Source organism: Monodelphis domestica, chromosome 5, assembly GCF_027887165.1.
Source record: "Monodelphis domestica isolate mMonDom1 chromosome 5, mMonDom1.pri, whole genome shotgun sequence".
NCBI classification, from domain to species: domain Eukaryota; kingdom Metazoa; phylum Chordata; class Mammalia; order Didelphimorphia; family Didelphidae; genus Monodelphis; species Monodelphis domestica.
The window spans coordinates 323,396,181-323,415,559 of NC_077231.1; the positions used below are offsets into that span (position 1 = coordinate 323,396,181).

Here is a 19,379-nt window from a genome sequence, read left to right on the forward strand (position 1 = left end):
CGATAAAGTGGAAACATGGGGAAGCGGATGATATTTCTCATCATTGTGTACACGTGTTGTTGTTCACTTGGGTTCAGTTGTACCTGCCTGACTCCTCAGGATCCCTTCTGAGGCTTTCTCCAGTATCAAAGACCTGGACTGATTTGTCATTTCCTTCTCTACCTCCTTTTTTCAATGAGTAAACTGAGGCAGCACAGTGATGTGACTTTCCCAGGATCACACAACTAATAAGTACCTGAGGTTCAGGCCTGGTGCTTTATCCACTGGACCATCCAGCTGCCCTATTCTCTAGCCTTCCAGATGTCCAAATGTTTGGGTTCCAAACTCACCTGCTCTTCTGTCAAGAGCCCATAGGGAGGGCATGACAGGGTCTCTTCAGCCATGACCAATAGAACCATGGGTGGCAGCCTTTTATTTCAGCCAATGGTCTTCTCCCCTTCCAAACTGATCAAAGCCTCTTCCATGCCTAGTTTAAATGCCTCTGAGGAACTGTTCAGAGCTTGTTCACACCTGGCTCATCCCTCTGCTTGAACCAAGAAGCTAAAGCTTTTATTAATGACTAAAGTAGGGACAGGGGACGCTCCTCGGTGTTACACCATGATGAATCCAGTAATGGCTGCTGCATGGAGTGTGCACCATCTGCTGGGAAGGGCCCAGGAACAGAGGAGCCTCTGAATTCTTAAGGCTGGAAGGGACTCAGAGATCGCCTAGGGGAATGCTTTCATTTTACAGATGAGGAAACTGAGTCTCGGAGGGAGGTGTGCCCAAGATCACAGAGCTTGTTAGGTAGAGGAGCTGAAACTAAAGCCCAGGGCTGCCGATGCCTAGAACAGTGCACTCCCAGGACATCTCACTGAGCTCCTCCAAGTGGGAAGTCATGCCACTCAGTCCTTATCTTCTTCTTCTCTCCAAGCCCTGCAATCAGAGCACCTCCCGGGAAAGGTCAGCTGACCCTCTCCGCCAGGCAGATGAGGGGAAACCCTGCCCTGACACCACTGAGAGGGAACCCTGCCTCTTAAATAGTAACTGCTTCCACTATGACTACAATGTGACAGGTAAGCGGGAGCAAATCCAGGATGGAATAGATGTCTGTGGATGGCCTGGGTCGGCCTCGAAGGGGCCACAAGGACTTGCCTTCCCTCTGCGTGGTTCTGGCGCAGCCAAGTACCCCCGGCTGGGCCTGGTTCTTTCCGAGAGGAGGGAGAAGAAAGGGCCAATTCTGAAACTCAGACACAGAAGAGCTAGATAGAAGCATTCAATCTGGAGTCCGGTCAGAGTGAATGGGTTGAATGGTGGCTTAGCTAGGATGACTGAGAGCCAATCCCTCGATCTCTCTGAATCTCAGGTTGGACACCTGTGAAGTAAAAGGGAGGAGCCGTGTCCTGGGGAATTCAGAAAGGCCACAGCTCCAATCCTCTCTACCACATACTGACTAAGACACTCTGGGCAAGTCCCTTACCCCAGAGCCTCCCCCAGAAAACTCCAAGATGATGTCACAGGGAAGATGTTAATCCCCATTGGAAGAAGAATGTCTTTACCTGGGAGCTCTCCATGGGACTGCAATTACAGCTTTCCTCTAAATCAATTAATCAATTCATTATTCCTGTTAATTGATAACAGGAAAGAATTGGATGGGATTAGGTCCTGCCCAGTAAATTCTGATAAAGACCTTACTATATGCTAGATACTGAGGACCTAAAGAGAAAAAGCAAGCTGTCCCTGCCCTCCAGGCACTTGCATTCTGTGGGGGCAGGGAGGAAAGTGCCATCTAGTCAATTGAATGAATATAAAATACATTCAGAGAGAGGGGACACCGCAGCTCTCATCCAGTGTTTGCGGAGATCTGGCCTCTTTGGTTTAGCCCTGGATGAGTGAGCGTGAGCAAGGACACAATTTGGGAAGACATGAGTGAGTTGCAGTCTGCATTAGGTGAGAGAAGGCTATCTTTGTGAGTGTTTGAGAGTAGGGAAAGTTCTGTCTTTGAGGGCTGGATTTACTGTGAAATTGGGCTGCCTCCAGAGGGAGTGGATTCTCCTTCCCTGAAAGGCTTCCAGCAGAGACAGGAAAACCATTGGGTGGTCCCATTGTAGGAGAGATCCTTGTCCAGAAGTGAGTTGGGATCCCTGGCTTCCCAGGTCCCTCCCAAATCTGGAATCCTCTGACCCTGTGAGTCCTTCATTCTTTGTAAAAGACTGACCTCACCAGTCTTTTCCTCCCTCCCAATTACTATGTAAACATCAGATATAATCAGCCTAACTGGCTATGAAAAGCACGGGTTATGTTTGTTCTGAGTGTTGTAGAGGTCTCTTTGGGGAAGTGCCTTACACCAATTTAGACTCCTAGGCTAAGGGCCCTGAAAGATACCTGATAGGAAGACCCTGGCACCAAGCCTGGCCTTCTGTCCGTGCCACACTGTCTGTCCTTCGCTAATGAAAAAGAAACATCATTCTGGAAGTCCCTGTTGTTATAGAGGGCATCATTTCCAAAGGCCATTGGCTCACTGGCTCAGGGTTATGTTCATGTCATTAAACAAATTACTTTCGAGATGGAGCTGAGACATCAGCCGCCCTTGGAGAGCCAGTCAGTGCCAGGCCTCTCGCCCTGTGATCTTCCATGTGGACCCATTATGTTTGGACCCCGTGCAGTGGTGCTGGTGCTGGCAGCACCTGAGGTTAGGGATGGTGAGGCCCCAAAGCAAGCAGAGACGAGGCGAGCCCCCGGGACATCTGCTCTGGGGCTGGGGGTGCTGACCTGCTCTCCTTTTTGTAGACTGGAGCACGTGCCAGCTGAGTGAAAAGGCAGTTTGTGGGAACGGCATCAAAACGAGGATGCTGGACTGTGTTCGCAGTGACGGCAAGTCCGTGGACCTGAAATACTGCGAAGAGGTGGGTGGATATTTTTCCTACTAACTCCATTCCTGCTGAGCCAAGTGGCCTGTCTTCCACACAGTCCCTTGCTGACAGGTATTTCTTCTGGGCTATTCACAGACTATTAAATGCCACTTGGAACAAGACTGTGCCTGTCATCCCTGATTTCTTCCCATCATTTCCTCCAGTTCCTCCTGCTTGGGGTCCAACATTATGCTAATGAGCTTCTCCCGAGGAAAATGCTTGGGGACCAATCAGCGATCACAGGAATAAAAGCAGTACATCTTACTCAGGGCATTCATTGGCCTTTTAATTGGATGGGAACCATGGGCAGTGCCTGGGACACCGCCAGGGTCAATCATGCTTACTCGGGGTTGCCAAATATTAATCACATGTGGTCTCGGAGTACAGTGAGGCATGAATTGCTCATGGGTAACCCTGTGACCTGGCCAGGGGAGTTCAGAACTCTAACCAAGAAATGGAGTCAGCCAGTGGCACCACAAAAGCATAGGCACACATTCCCAGGCAGAAGACCCCTGGCTTCCATGTTTAGAGGAGCCACGTTTTCATCTTGAGAAAATGTGAATTTTTGAGGTAGGTAAAGAGACTCTTCTTTGGTTTTCTTCATTTTATTTTATTTTATTTTTTAACCCTCACCTTCTGTATTAGAATCAATGCTGTGTATTGGTTCCAAGGCAGAAGAGTGGTCAGGGCTAGGCAATGGGGGTGAAGTGACTTGCCCAGGGTCACACAGCTGGGAAGTGTCTGAGGCCAGATTTGAACCTGGGACCTCCCATATCCAGGCCTGGCTCTCTGTCCACTGAGCCACCCAGCTGCCCTCTGGCTTCCTTCATTTTAATAAGGAAAGAATAATTTGGCCTGCTTGGAAGAAGATGGGTCATTGCAGGGACCACATAACTGAAGATCTGTGCATCATATGTAGAATGAGAAAGAACATTAGAAGTCATCTATTTTAACCCATTCATTTCACAGAAAAGGAAACAGAGGCACAGGTAGGTTAGGTGACTTAGCCAAGGGCAGGCTTTTAATCCTAGTCTTCTGGTTCCACATCCTGTGTGCTTTCTACCATGCCACATTAGACGATTGACAACAGATATGGCTAAGTGCAGGTGCTATTCCAGCTCCCTATCACTTAACACGAATGGAAGGAAGACATCAGAAAGAATGGCTATTAAGTCCATGGAAGATGGTTATTGAGTCCATCTCCATTTGAGGGTACCTACTATGTGCCAACCAGTCAGCCGAGGTCCTGAAGGGCTTTGCTAAGGTGTCCCCGGCTACAGCAAGTCCTTTTCAAATGCAGGTCCCTCATCAGAGGAGTAACTGGGCTAATTTCAGGAGTTGCTCATTAGAAAAAGGGAGATGCTTGCTTCAACCATAGCAACTTACTAAGCGGTCCTATCACCTAAAGCATGGAGGCGGGAACCACCCAGATGCAACCCTAGATCCTGAGTGGGTCGTGATGGCATTTGTTTGTTTAGTGATGACCTCTTTAAATAAGGTTGTTGCTCTCTTTTGTTTCTGCGCCATCTACTTCCTGGTGGTATGTCCTACCTCTCCCGCTTCTTCCCTGAGAGCCATCCCTGTCACAAAGAATTAAAATGGAAAAAGAAAAACATTCAGCAAGCCCAGGACATCCAAGCTCTGCCTCCTGAGTCAGATGACTTTGAATGGTGCTCTCTGAATCACTGTAGCAAAGGCAGGGGGCATCTGGGAGAAAAGAAGCAACTGAAGGAGTGGAATTGGGCAGCATTAGATGCTATACCCATTCCATGTGTCCATCATAGCTTGTAATAAAGGATTAAATAACAGTTCAAGGGAGAACTAGACCACACAGCTGCACACACGTCTACATGCACATACAGACATATTTCCAAAGGCTCGATGGCTTGCCTTCTGCCAAGACTCGTTCTCAAGCCAGCCAGAGGAGCCAATGCCTGCTGTTTCTCCAGTCACCTGAAAAATGATGGGCTCGCTCCCCAACGTGGAGGAAAATGGAGCTTAATAGCTTGTAGCGCCACCTCAGTGTTCCCAGGGCTTTTCAGGCATTAACACAGCTGACACCTGGGGAGCGTTCTGCCCTGTTTTTCCTTGGACAAAAAGTGCGTCGCAAACCTTAGGGCATTCTAGAAATCGATGTCATTTTTAGAATTATTGATCCTAATAGGAGGGAATTGATGTCTGCAGACAAAAATGGATGCAAGGAACAAGCAGACCAAAGCCCCGACCCAGAAAAAATACAGCAGTCTGCCTCTGCTCGCCATGTTTGTAAATGCTGAAAACTTCCAGTGATGAATAATGGAACCAGTGGCTCCACCACCAGGTCGCCCTACCTCAAAGAGACTCAGCTCAGCCACAAACACCTTGGCTGGCCCGATGTGTTTATGCTCGGAGACACACTGGAAACAGAAAATCGTGGCCAAAACTCATAGGATGACCTTCCGTTTAGAGGAGTATGTTTTCTAAGAGGGAATCTTGTTTTCCTTGGGTGGCATCATCTGAAGGATTTCCATTGCCTTTTTCCAGGACTTTCTCTTCACTTGCTCTTGCTGAGCCCCTGCGGCTCCAGGCTGCTGCTGTTCAAAGGAGATAATGCTGCTGGCTGCTGGCCTTGGAAATTTGGGTTCCTAAGTTTAAACACACAAAGACACACCTTTGCTCAGTAGCTTTTCCCTCAAGGTGACATTCTCAACTCACACCAGGACTGTGATAAAGCTTTTTATCCAGTGACAAAGATAATCCTGACAATGAAAGGTGGCACGACACAATAGGAAAAGCCTAGGAAATGAAGGCAGATGGCCTTTGCCAGGCTTGGTAATGGCCACTAAGTCCTGTGACCTTGTGCCTCAGTTGCCTCACATGTAAATGGAGATAACCTTTGCACTGCCTGCCTCACAGGTTTTTTAGAAAGACAAATGTTTTAACTACTAATGAAAGGGGGCATTTCTTTAGTGCTTTAAAGTTTCCAAAGCATTCTACATATGTTTTCTCACTGGTTCCTCCCAGTTTTATGAGGAAGATGCTATAAGAACATGCTCATTGTACTGATGAGGAAATTCATGGCCTGAGTCACACAGCTAGTGAAAGTTGGAGGCAGCATTTGAAACTAAGAGTTGCCGACCCCGTAGCTGGGGTTCTCTCCATTATAGCTTCAGTGTCACAATTATTTAGCCTCAGAGCTTTGGTCCAATCTCCACAGTTTCCTGGGATGCAGTGGCCAAAAGTGAATTTAGAATCCCTCTTTATCTTTGTAAGTGTGCTATTTCCGTCTCCACTGAGGAATAAAGGGTCAGGGTGATGCCCCCAGGAACCTCCTTAGTTTCTCCGTGGACCATTCCTTGACCTTCAGTTACAGCCGCTACGAGCCTGAGTTTGGGATAATGCCTGGGGCCGTGCCCAGTGGTGCTAGCATGACGAGAAAGCTCAGCATCAGTGACGTGCCTCTTCATCGCTAAAGATACATGCTCCTGTCTAATGCCAAGGCAGGAAAGACAGGGTGCCTTCCCTCGGAGAATAGGAGTAAACCTCAGGATCCTGGGTAAAGAAATCCCCAGCGGTGGGGGTTCCAACCTTTCCCAATGTGTTAGCCCAGATGCAGCTTCCTTCAGCCTGTTCCCTGCTGTGGCTCAGCTTATTCTCAGCTGCCCATTAGTCAAAGTCACAGTGTTTGAATAACCTATCGATTTGCTTGATGCAGGACACAGAGCAATGATGTCCCCACTGGCTCTCCAGAATTCATCAAGTCTAATGCTCCCTTGTCTCTTAAGGCAGCTTCAATTCTGTGTGGCTCTGTGTACACCCACCTTGCTCTGGTGCCCTGAGGGTGCTTATCTGGCTTCCTCTTATCTAAGGTGAGGCAGGAAGGTAGAACATGTGAGCCACTCTCCCATGCCATGTGTTCAGAGTAGTGGCACCCAAGGGGCTCCCTACTATGTCATCAGAGGAAGAAAAAGATGAAATCACAGAATGGGACATTGCTAAGTTAAAAACAATGGGGCAGCGTCCTTACAGAGTCCCAAGAATTCCTGAATTACCTGGAAAATGCCCAGTAATTTATCCACAGTGCCCTCTGATGCTCTGACTCCAGCGATGGAGAAGTAGCTGTGGATGGTGTACATCATCACCCACTTCCATGTACCCGATGACAAAACACAGCAGTTGGCCCAGGGCACATTCCCGAGTCCTTTTCCTCCCATGCGCGCACATAAAGAAGGAATGTGTGAGATTTTTCTCAGTGTCTCTTTTCAGTCTTTCCAAAGATGGGAACGTTTAACACTCAGAGTGGAATGCTGATCACTCATTTGTGGGATGTTTGTCTTTTTCAGCTCAGCCTGGAGAAGACCTGGCAAATGAACATGTCCTGTGTGGTGGAATGCCCTGTCAACTGTCAGCTTTCTGACTGGTCACCCTGGTCAGAGTGCACTCACACGTGTGGCCTCACAGGTTGGTGTCCCCTCAGCTGTCAGGTCCACGGAACTGAAGGCACTCCCTTACTCAAGAAGCACTTCCTGTTCTTGATAACTAGGAAGCCCCAAGTTTTAGCTAGATGGCAAGTTACTGTATATCATTGACTCAAAAGAGTCAGTTCATCCTTTTGGAAAGAGAGCTAGAAATGGAGTCAGAAAGACTTGGAATCAAATCCCACCTCTAAGAGTTCCTTACCATTTATACGTCTGTAGACATCCACTTACCATCTCTCTGGTCTTCTACCTCCTCATCTATAAAATGGGAATAAAAATATCTGTGGACCACAGGGCATGAGGCAGGAATGACATCACGGATGTGAAGAGTTTTGCAAACTTTAAAACATTTGAGAAATGTTGGTTGTTATTATTAAGTTGCCTAACTTTGTGTCTTTTGAAGGAAAAATGATCCGAAGGCGAACAATCATTCAGCCTTTCCAGGGAGATGGAAGACCTTGTCCTGCGCTGATAGAACAATTCAAACCTTGCCCAGTGAAGCCTTGTTATCGATGGCAATATGGCCAGTGGTCAAGTTGCAGAGTGGAGGTATATACCTGAAGGAGGTGGGATAACAACCTGTAGAGCCCCTTCAAGTGGGAATTTGGCTGTACACAAGAGACCTATTGACAGTGTGAACAAGTGCAAAGGGTACTGCGCTTACAGCCAGAGGGCCTACATCCAATTCTTTCTTGGCCCACATGACCTTGCAGCCGACTTGACCTCTCTCCACTTCTGTAAAATGGCTGGGCGTCTCTGAGTTTCCCTTTACTGTGATGCTGTGTATGACTTTACGTGTTTGGACGTGAAATAACCACTTGATTGGACTTGATGTGGAACTAACTCTTCTTGGGCTAGAGTCATTTAATGATTTGGAGAATCATTGAATGAGTATTTCCTTGCCAGTGTTTAATAGGACAAGGAGGACTTCATCTGGATGCTCTCCCTGGTGCTGAACTAAAGGGAGCAGATCATTCTTTCTGTTCATTGCTTGGAATCAGAAAGAAGATGACTTGGGACCGTGAATGAGCCCAGTAAGAAAAGGGGCTTGGGGTGCCTTTTTATTAGAATTATGTTCTCCTTTCTAGGATGCTCACTGTGGAGAGGGGACCAAAACCAGAAATGTGTCTTGTGTAGTGAATGATGGATCAGCTGAGGATCTCGGCAAGGCTGTGGATGAGGAATTCTGTGCAGAAATAGAACCCATTGTGGATGGGAATAAGAAGATGGTTCTTGAGGAAACCTGCACACAGCCTTGCCCAGGTAATGAAGACAAGATAGTTCTAGATGCGCGGGCTTTACGGGCTATGACTGGCCTCGCAGATCACCTGTTGCAATGGATGGGAGAGCAGGGCGTGGTTAGCATTAGCTTAACAGATAGATTTTTTTCCAGTTTTAAGCAGGTTTGCCTGTTTTGTTCATGATGGGCTATTCTTTCTCCTGAGCCATGATGTAATGCACTATAGCCCATCACCCTGTGAGGTCTTCTCCAGACCCAGTGAAGGCCCAGAGATCACATCCACATTCCCCTTCACATGATCTTCTTGGGCAATAACACCCCACGACTTGATGTTTCTCTTTTGCTTTTCTGTTTACTGTATTTTACTTTTTTTAATTATCCAGTGTTTCTTTTCTCTCCCGACTCCCCTTTACTATGCATGGGGGGCAGGGTGGGGAGGGAGAAATCCTTCTAACATATCAATGTAGTCAAGACAGACCAATTCACACATTTGCCACATTCCAAGACGCATACGTTGTTGCTCTGCTTAGTTGACGTTGATGGCAGCGCAGGATATCCTCTCATCAATAGACACAGTCTCAGCCACCTTCATATAGAACGAGGGAGGATGAATCATCAGCCATGGACATGAGGGGGACACACTCAGCTGGGCAGGTTTTCAGGAAGCAGACCCAGGGGGCTATCTTGGCCATTCCTCAAGTCCTTCCAGCTTGGTAAGACTGCCCAGAGCTTGGGCTCTGCTGGCATACCCTCTTAGAAGCCTGGGTTTAACCAAGTCCCAAAAAGACATTAGAACAAAAGGAAGGGGGATCCACATGAGTGAGAATGTTGATAAATGCATACACAAGCACTTATTGTTAGAGTATTATCAACAGAAATATCCCCCAGTCCCAAATTCCAGCCATCCTGGATTTAACGGGATCCTTTAGGCCTTGAAATAGCTCAACTTTGAGACAACACAGTAAATGAGAGAAAGAGCATTAGTTCTGGAGCCCAGGGCCTTGGATTCTAATCTTGCCTCTGATGCGTAGGTTCTATAATGATCCCAAGTCACTTATTCTCCCGGAGCCATCGCTCCAACAGCCTTCTGAACCGGGCTCTTCAGTGGTCAGACTAAGGAGCTAATTCTTCCCATTTCAGGGTGATTTCTCTGAGGGATAGTGTCCACTACATAGCTGCTGCGTCAATATAACACAGGAGGCCATATTTCCTTCATCTTAGATTCAACTCGAGCTGATGTGGTCAATTCCCAGAATAGACCTGGATCTGTTTGTTTTCCTTTAAATTGTGCCTTAGCTAGTACCTCATACTACAATATGACATAATACCATCCACTTCAATCAAGTGCCTACTGTGTGCAGAGCCCAAGACTTAATGATCTTCATTTAGGATGGTGATGGGGAAGGTACATCACACACAGGAGTATCTGGGAAATTATTTCCTTTACATTCCCTTTCTTCATCTGTAAATCAAGGGGAATGACATCTACCCCTCCACTCTGTCAGGAGGGTTGCAAGGTCTGTATTCAAGAGCTTTCCAAACTCTATAAGTCAATATGCCCAAATGGAAGCCATTAACTTCTCTGATGGTCTAAGAGACGACATGGTGTAGAGTGGAGCACGTGCTGAACGTGGCAACCAGAACACTCCAGAATTTACACTAACCAATACATTCGGGGTTGTCAAAGATAACTTGACAAGGATGCGATTCTGAGCTGCTGTCTCGGTCCCCTTGATTTCTAGGTACCAATCTTCATAAATCAACCATTTGAACCATGCTGACAACTCTGAGTTCATGTGTATGTCATTCTAGTGAGTTTTTTTTTAATTCCAGACTTGGACAGTATTCATTTCACTGGCTCCGTCCAGGGGTGACCCACATTTGATTACATTTGACGAGTCTGCTGGTGTAGCCTTCAGCCAGTTTTTGCTTTGTGAAGCTGATAACGACAATACCACCTCTTATTCTTCATGCTGGAATAGTCCGATGCTAATAATCCAAAATGTATCAATACTTTACATCAGTGATTTATCTTTAAAACGTCCCTTAAGTTAGGAAGGGAGGAATTAAAAGGTGAATTGGGACTTGTGCTATATTCTCTATCTCCCTTTGTCTCTCCTTCCATCTGCCCCCTCCTCTCCTTCTGTCTTTATCTCTATCTCTGTCTCTCGCCCACCCCTGTAGAAATGGAATAAATATGTGCCTAGGTTCATGTTCTGTAAAACTCTTTGGACAGGTGACTGCTACTTGAAGGAGTGGTCGGCTTGGAGCCTGTGCCAGTTAACCTGTGTTAATGGAGAAGATCTTGGCTTTGGAGGGATCCAGGTCCGATCTCGAGCTGTGATCATCCAAGAACTAGATAATCAACATCTGTGTCCAGAACAAATATTAGAAACCAAATCATGTGATGGTGAGTGTTGGTCTTCCACAGGAAGCTTTCCAAACACGGCCCTTGGTCAGCAAGTGCAGCTGTTTCAGATAAAACCCAGTCGCTGTCCTCACGGAGTGTGAGCTTTGTGGGGGAACAAGCCAGAGACAGAAGCTATAAACGTCCCAAGGAGGGCATCCTTGGGTTTGGAATGGGAGCTTCTTGAGGACAGGAACTTCTTGTGCTGTCTGTGTATCCCCAGCATCTAACACAGGACCTGACACATAGCAAGGGGCTGATAAATTCTTGTTGGTCGGTGCTGACTGGTTGATTCTCTCCTCCCAGATGGCCAGTGCTATGAATACAAGTGGATGGCTAGTGCATGGAAGGGATCTTCTCGAACAGTCTGGTGTCAAAGGTCAGATGGCCTAAATGTAACAGGTACGCCTCTTGCTTCCTTTTGTTCCACTAGGAAGCAGGCTCACAGGTAATGGGCTTCCCGAGCCCCCAGCAGTGGGGAAGGAAGCCCTTGGTCTGACTATACAAGCTCAGCATGAGGGCTCCCACATTCCTGACGCTGAAGTGGTGCAGCATTTCCTTCGTCAGATTCCCTCTTCTGTTCTCCTTTGTATGGCTGATAATTCCTCCCCATAAAACAGATTGGAGTTTAATTAATTAACTACTCAGATGGTAATTTAACTTGGAGTTCTTTTTTTTTAGAAAGTAATATTACATTTATTTAAGTTTTAAAAACTTTTGCCTTGGGCCTCTGATTTCATTGGTGTCGAGAGTGCCATTGACGGCAAATGGTGCCTGCCTCCTCATTTGGAGAGCTTTGGCTGAAGTCCAGAGTAGGTCAGAGAGTGACCACAATCACACAGCAAGTGTATGTGTGGAAAGTCTAGGTCTTCCTGCCTCTAAGACTGACTCCACAGCCCATAAAAAAGTGAAAGAATAAAATTGGAGGATTTTCATTGAGATAGTGTTAAGATGGCTTCTTTCCCCTAGAAGGTTCAGGAACCATAGCAGCGGGAGCCTAGACTCTCCAGATCTCTAGGATTCCAGTTGACAAGAATCTCTGCCACCTAATCCAGTGATTCACCCCTGAGGAGAAGAATAGTGTGCCAGTCTCCCTGGTCCCCTCTGAAGCACGAAAATCCACTTGTTTCCTTCTCTGGGACTCGTAGGCGAATTGTCGGGTTTCATTCTTGGGCAGAGAAAGTTTTCCAAGTGAATTGAAGCCGAGTCGGGGTTCTGTGTCCCCCGGTGAAGAAGGGCAAAGACTCAGGGTCTTCAAACAAATGGCTTCCTTGGTATGCTGGGTCCTAGGAAGAGGTTTGTCCCCAGGGCCACTAGGGAACCACAGGAGTGGGGAGAGGCATTTGCCTATCTGCTCACCTTGGCAAAACCATAGTCCCAGAGAAGAAATAGTCAAAGATTGTATTTTAAATCTCCAGAGCAGAACAAGGGATGCCTCACAGCGCATCCTATTTGGTGTTAAGATCATTTTTCAAAGAGCCGGGTGCAGATGCTGCCGGTTAGTTCTCCCTGTGAGCTTCGCCCTCATTGTGATGGAGGATGCTCTCCCCAAATTTAGACAGGTACATGACTGAGAACCTGTGTGAATGAGGGGATGTCCCCTTCTGTTGTGGGAGAATTTCATTAACTAGATGGGCAGCCCACATCTTTTATCCCTTTCGGAGTCTATGATGACTGATGATGTACATAATACACATAGGGCAAAGAGGAGGGCTGGTCCTTTTCCAAACCAGCCGTGGTCCTCTGTAGCTGCTCAGTCATGATTGGGCTTCAGCAGCAGCCATCGCCCACACAATGACTTCAGGCCAATAGAAGGCCTCCTTCAAAAAGAGTCCGAAATGACGTGTGGCCGCCAGGGCTCCCCAGAAGGCTTGTCTTGATAAAATGGGCTCTGCGCATGTCGGTAGCAATAACCCACGAGAGCCAGGGGTGAAGGCATCCCTCTGTGCTGGGTCCGTGCCCCTTTGGAGCTCTCGCTGTGTGGTTCAAGCCACCTTCTTCCTCTCTCTGTTAGGAGAAGCCCCCGTTTCCTGTGGCAAATGGACACACACAGGCCTCCTTACCCAGCCTTCATTTCTCTGGATGGAGACCTTCTAAGCCTTGGAAGCAATGGGGTTTGTTTAGCATGACTTTAGGGGGGAAACTTGAATGAACAGCTAAATAGAAATCTCTGCTCTCAGCTGGCTGGTGGTGACTGGCCAGGACCCGATCCATCACCGTGAAAAACGTGAGCTGCCCCGGGAGGAACGACCCAGAGTCGGCCTTCACCTCATCCACATCTAGTGGGTCACCGAGACTTTTTACTGGTTACAATATGCCAAACCGACGTCAGGGATACAAAGGGGGGCAGGAGAACGCGGGCTCTGGGCTGCAGATGCTCCTCATCCAACAGCAGATGACGCGTGCCAGGCCAGTTACATCCTCAGTGAATGGAAGGGAAGGGCGGGAGGACGTGTTCTCTCCCACGGCCCAGTGCTGAAATCCAGACCCCCCAGACATGCCTGGGAGAAGGTTCCAGCCCATCCACCTGGGCAGTGCAATCGCTCGATGGCATCTGTTGCCATGACAGACTCCCCTGAAGGGTCCCCCCAGGGACCCTGGAAGAGAGCTCCGAGAGGCCAGGCGGAAAACCTCAGGGCTCCCACCTGATTGCTGGATCTTTCCTTCTTCTACGTTGCCCATCTCCCTGGAATCCTGCCGAGCTCCCCGACGTGCCCCAAAGCACCATGACTGTCCCCGCATGACCACCATCACGGAAATGCACTGATGGGGGCCACGAGTGAGCAGCCAAATGGCCCATTGCAGGGTGTCCGTATCCGTGCGAGTCAAGTCAGTATCATTCAGCTGATGATGGTGACTGATGAAGGAGGCTCTGCGCCGGGGCCCAGGGAGGGGCACGAGGGAGAGGAAGGCTTCCCTGCCTGGAAGACGCTTCCTTCCTATTGTGGGAAACAAGTGGGTAGCAGTCAGAAGGAATTGTCTCTGGGCAATGGGGACGACCCCCAGGAATGCAGAGGAGCTTCAGACAGGGATTCCAGGGGCAGAAGCAAGAGGAAGCTCACGGGCCAGTCCAGGAGCAAAGCACTAATGATCGAAGTGGCAGTCGTGGGATGTTTTAGTATTGGCCACATTCAATATTTATTGATTTTTAAACGTTTTAAAAGTAGATTCCAACCCACATGAAAAAGGGCAGCAGAGTTGCTGCTTGCTCGCGCAGGGACGCCTCGTGGTGTTTTCTGACTCGATGGGTCCCAAATGTCCAGATTCAGACTTGAAAGCGAGTGCTGGGACGGGCTTGCTTCAGAGTAGCTCCTGGGTGACAGTGGGTGGCGCAGGTGCCACTGAGGCTCCTCCTGTGTGTGGCTCCTTTCGCTCAGCCTCGGTCAGCAGTGAGCCTGGGCCACGACTAGCTCTGGGGCTGGGAGGCTCTGGGTCACGGACGGTTCTGTGTTCTGCAGGGGGCTGCCTGGTGATGCGCCAGCCTGATGCTGACAGGTCATGTCACCCACCCTGTAGCCAGCCCCATTCGTACTGCAGTGAGGTAAGTGGCCGCCCTCCGTCTTCCCGCCCACTTTCCACATCCCACCGAGCACGTCTCTGATGGCCGAATCTTCCTTTTGGCATAGAAAAGCGGAGACGTGCCAACGTCCAGATTCTTTTTGCAGAGTCCTCTTTTCACTGCCCCCAGTGACACGTCCAGCGCTCTGAGCCTGCACTAACTCTAGGCAGGAGTCCAGTCCCTGATCTGTCCATTGGCTCAGTGCTAAACCAGCACGCTTCGACCCGAGACAGTAGACCTTCCCCGAAGAGCAGTCTGTGGTCCCTCCCCGCTGACAGCCCTCTATGTCGTCGGCATAGAATGTCCGTCCCCCTTCCGCGCGTGCGTAGAGTAAAGTGCACTGTTCTCTGCAGGCTCGGACCTGTGCTTGCGAGGAAGGCTACACGGAAGTGATGTCTTCGGACGGGACCCTGGAGCAATGCACCGTCATTCCCGTGGTGGTCATCCCAACCATCGAGGAGAAAAATGGAGATGTGAAAACGAGCCGAGCCGTGCACCCCACGCAGCCCTCCGGTAACCCATCAGGACGGGGACGGACCTGGTTTCTGCAACCATTTGGGCCAGGTGAAGTGACAAGGCATGGGTGGCAAAGCAGAGCTTTGCCCACAGAGTCCTGGATGGGAAGACTGAGGGCCACGATGGCAATGCCATCTCCCAGGTCCTGCCTGGGTGACCGCAGGCAAATCCCATCACATCTGTGGGCCCCAGTCTCCTCATCTGTGACCTGAGGGAATCAGACAATGATCGTGCAGGTCCCTTCCCCATTCTGAGTTGTCTGAACAGAGAGAAGAGACGTGCACAGACAGACATAGACACAGAGAGGCAGACAGAGATAGAGGCACATGCAGAAATAATCAGGCAGGACTGGGAACCTCCCAAGAGATAGCCACCGTTTGGTGCACTAGAGCTGATTTGCATCAGCAGGTTCTTCCTGAGAACCTCTTTTTTTTTTTCTTGTGCAAAACATACTTCCATATTGGTCATTGTTGTAACAGCACACTCATACCTAACCAAAACCCCAAAACAAACCCATAAATACACTGAGGAGGAAGACACCTCCCACAGTTCTTTCTCTGGAGGTGGAGAGCATTCCCCATCATAAGTCTTTCAGAATTGTTCCAGATCATTGCATTGCTGAGAGGAGCCGAGTTTTCGGATCATCGTTTTACAATATCGCTGTTACTGCGTACAATATTCTCCCAGTTCTGCTCATTTTGCTCTGCATCAGTTCCTGTGGATCGTTCCAGCTTCTTCTGAAACCATCTTCCTAATCATTCCTTACAGCACAATAGAATTCCATCACCAACAGATACCACAATTTGTTCAGCCATTCCCCAATGGATGGACATCCCTTCGATTTCCAATTTTTTGCCATTACATTACAAAAGGAGCAGCTAGAAATTTTTTTGTACAGGCAGATCCTTTCCTCTTTTTTATTATCTCCTTGAGATACAGACCCAGTAGTGGTAGTACTAGTAGTAGTCTCTCGGTAACCGAGGATGACGGTTGTCTTTGTGCGTTTTTGTGCACAGACACCTGTGCATGAAGATTTAAGTGGAAAAGTCGATGCACAGAGACAGTCCCACTCTCTCGGCGTTGGAAGCCTGGGTCCAGTGGCACGAAAAGTCCTTACACCTGGAGACTTCGTCAGTTGCATTGGATCTCCATGTTGTCTTTTGTGCTCCAACACGCCCTGAGCACTCCACAGTGCTTTGCTGCATTGCCATCTCAGCCGTTGAACCTTCTTATTGGTTTCTTCCGCCTGTTCCGCCGAAGCAGTCTTCACATGCTGGGTGAGCAAAGCCCTGGTTCACCAGGGGTCGACGACCCGATGGCTACCCTCACAAGGTTTGGCCAGCCTGTTGAAGCCGTTGCCCGGGGTGTGGCTGCTGCTGCATGCTGAATTAAAGCCAGTACTTTGTCCTGGACGATAGTAGGAGGATTATTCTTAGGGGAGATGATTTTCACAAGGACACCATCTATGAAATCACGGTTTGACACAAGGATGTGAAATCGATGGCCACAGTTCTTGACGCAAGTCTCCAGCACCGTTAATGCCAACATCACTTCTCTGTAGTTTCTGTTCCCATTGAGTCTCTTTTTCAGGGCCCGTATGGCATCTTTAGGACCTTCTTCTGTCTCATTGATTATATCACCGATCTCCATATTCAATGTCCAGTCCTCACTCTGTAGGGATTCATCTGTAGCCTTTTTGAGGCACTGACCCACCGGGGTGCTAAACAGGTTCCCCAGGAGAAACTCCACCTTGGGAGGACAGCTCCGCAGGTAGCGGAGGTTCCGACCAGCTGCCGCTGCTGCCACTGTCACAACCCCCACACACACACACACACACACAGCTCTCCTGGCCTAGTGGTAGTACTAGGTCAAAGCTAAAGTCAATGTTAGCAGAGCTCCAAACCTCTTGGTCTGATATTCCATCAAAATGTCATCCAATTTCCTCTGACTCCCAGTGGAATTTTGTGGAGTTTTTCACCATATATTTTGAGGCTAAGGTATAACTGAACAAAAACATTAACAGGGATCTTGAGTTCTAAGCTGGAAATGTGACATCCTTGGGAAAGCTGACCATCTCCTTGATCTTCAGAAACCCTTCAAAATTTCATAATAGGGGAAGCAGCTCCAAATGGGGGTTTGCTATCCAAAAGGGGCCATCAACCAGGAAACAGAAGAAGAACTATTAGTATTCTCCATTACTTTCCATCTGAGATGTGTTTTCTCTAAAGCACTTTTATGGCAACAATATAGGGAATGATGGGAAGCTATCATCAGAAAGATGACATGATATAAATTTGAACTCTTGGCTAGAAAGACAAGTGACTGTATCTGCCAAGAAAGTGATAGTGTGCAAGTTAGCCAGCAACATGACCATTTTTTGCCCTTAGCTCAAATAATTATTCTTATAATTGAATGTGGGCAATCAGCAAATGAAATTCAGGACTTGATCCCATCCAACTCTCTTTTGCTAACTATCCTGGGATTCCATTCAAATATCTAATAGATGGTTGGTGGGAGATGCTGCCTAAGAGGGACACATCTCTTTGTGGATCTTTGCATAAAGAATATGCATTCTTTAACTGTAGATAAGAGGAAGAAATCCTACAAGCCCTCCTAAAGAAATGGAGAGCCAAGATTACCCATGTTTGGAAAATAAACTCATCTTGGAAATCCTCAAACCCAAGCCTATGGTCATTAGCTAATTGTCTCCACAGAGCATGGCAGAGACTTGTCACAATGGTCACTCCAACTCAGAAACTTCTCCAAGTCATGCCTGAACTTCAAGGCCAGATGAATTGACGACTGACCCATGTCGTATCAGAAAAGTTTGCTGATGAGTGATAGATCACAGAATCACCATTCTGTAGATTCGAAAGGGCTTCCAACCTCTGCTTAAAGATCTCTAAAGAGGGGGTGCCCCACCCCAGGCAGCCATTCCAGTTCAAAGTAGCTCTTATTGCCAGAAAAAAAAATTCGATGTCCTTCTAGTCGAATCATCTCTTACTCCAAAAAGCATCAGCCGCCATATGCCTGAGCCATCTCCTCTCTTCCTGAGTATCTCCAGTGGGTGGGACATTATTGCCTCTGCTGGCAGCTCATCCCATTTTAAGATCGCTCTCATGGGTGGGACATTTTTTTCAATCACTCCAGGCAACTGCAGCAAATCAGATGGAAATCTTCTGACTGGCCATTAGAATGGAGCTGGCCCTTCATTTTAGCGCATAGTTCAGCAGGTGCTTCGAAACACTAAGAACGAATATGGAAAAGCGACAAGAGTCATTAATAGATGGAGGAAATGCTTGTCAATGTGCTCGCATGAAGCACTGCCATAAAACGGCAGGTTAAAAAACAAACCGACACCAGTGCCTCGATTCCCCCATCTTAAATCCAACCCACTCTATAAAAAGCCAGATGTGAGACGTCGGATACAGAATCACAAAAGAGGATGTGGTTTGTGACGATGAGATGAAATGATGACGTGTGCACTTGCACCCAAAGCGCACCCTAACAGACTCTGACTGTTCAACTCAGGCTCAGCCTTCCTTTTCTTGGACCTCTAGAAGGCCTTCCCCGTCTATCTATCTATCACAGATGTGTCGCGGAATTGAAGAGCGAGAAGAGACTTTGAGTTCCTCCATTCAAACCTGTGTCTGAAAGGCAATCCTCATTATAACATGCCCCACAAAGGGCCCTCCAACCTCTGCTTGAAGATCTCTAAAGAGGGGGTGCCCCACCCCAGGCAGCCATTCCAGTTCAAAGTAGCTCTTATTGCCAGAAAAAAAATTCCTGAAATGGAGATTAAGTTGACCTTGTTGCCATTTCCACCATTTGCTACTGGATCTGCGTTTGGCAGAGCGTGAAGCCCCCTTGCACATGGCAGCCCTACTCAGCCCCCGCAGCACTCCCTTTCAGGTCACTCTCTACAGCAGATGGGGGCAGGGGTGGGCCTATAAAGAATTCCTGGCGCTCAGCGAGAATTCATGTAGAAGAAAGACTTCAGAGATTCGAGGGGGAAGGAAGGACATCACCAAGACGGAACTCAACGTCTGACTTCCTGGGCTCAGCGTCATCAAATGAGATCATGCTGGAAAGTCGATTTCCCCCCTTTTCTGACTTGTCATTGCAGGAAATGTCGCCAAGTCCGTTGACAGAAAGTGCTAGCAAACTGGGACCCAAGCAAGCTTTGGGTCCTTTCTAGATGCTGATCAGAAGGCAGCTGCTCTGACCAGCACTCTTGGTGTCCCAGGATCCCGCCTTGCTGATGATGTTAAAAATTCACTCAGAGCTTTAGCAGATGGAGCGCCCATAA

General features: G+C 48.2%; 1 protein-coding gene across 1 annotated transcript in view; it reads left to right on the plus strand.

Moving 5' to 3' along the window:
- THSD7A (thrombospondin type 1 domain containing 7A) overlaps positions 1-19,379 on the plus strand; it is a 360,671-nt gene that overhangs the window by 338,371 nt on the left and 2,921 nt on the right. Inside the window, exons 18-26 of the mRNA XM_056800585.1 lie at positions 914-1,055; positions 2,770-2,885; positions 7,214-7,331; positions 7,752-7,897; positions 8,437-8,611; positions 10,825-10,998; positions 11,302-11,397; positions 14,454-14,536; positions 14,908-15,118. Coding sequence (XP_056656563.1) covers positions 914-1,055; positions 2,770-2,885; positions 7,214-7,331; positions 7,752-7,897; positions 8,437-8,611; positions 10,825-10,998; positions 11,302-11,397; positions 14,454-14,536; positions 14,908-15,118 — 1,261 coding nt within the window. The remainder of the gene's footprint in view (positions 1-913; positions 1,056-2,769; positions 2,886-7,213; positions 7,332-7,751; positions 7,898-8,436; positions 8,612-10,824; positions 10,999-11,301; positions 11,398-14,453; positions 14,537-14,907; positions 15,119-19,379) is intronic.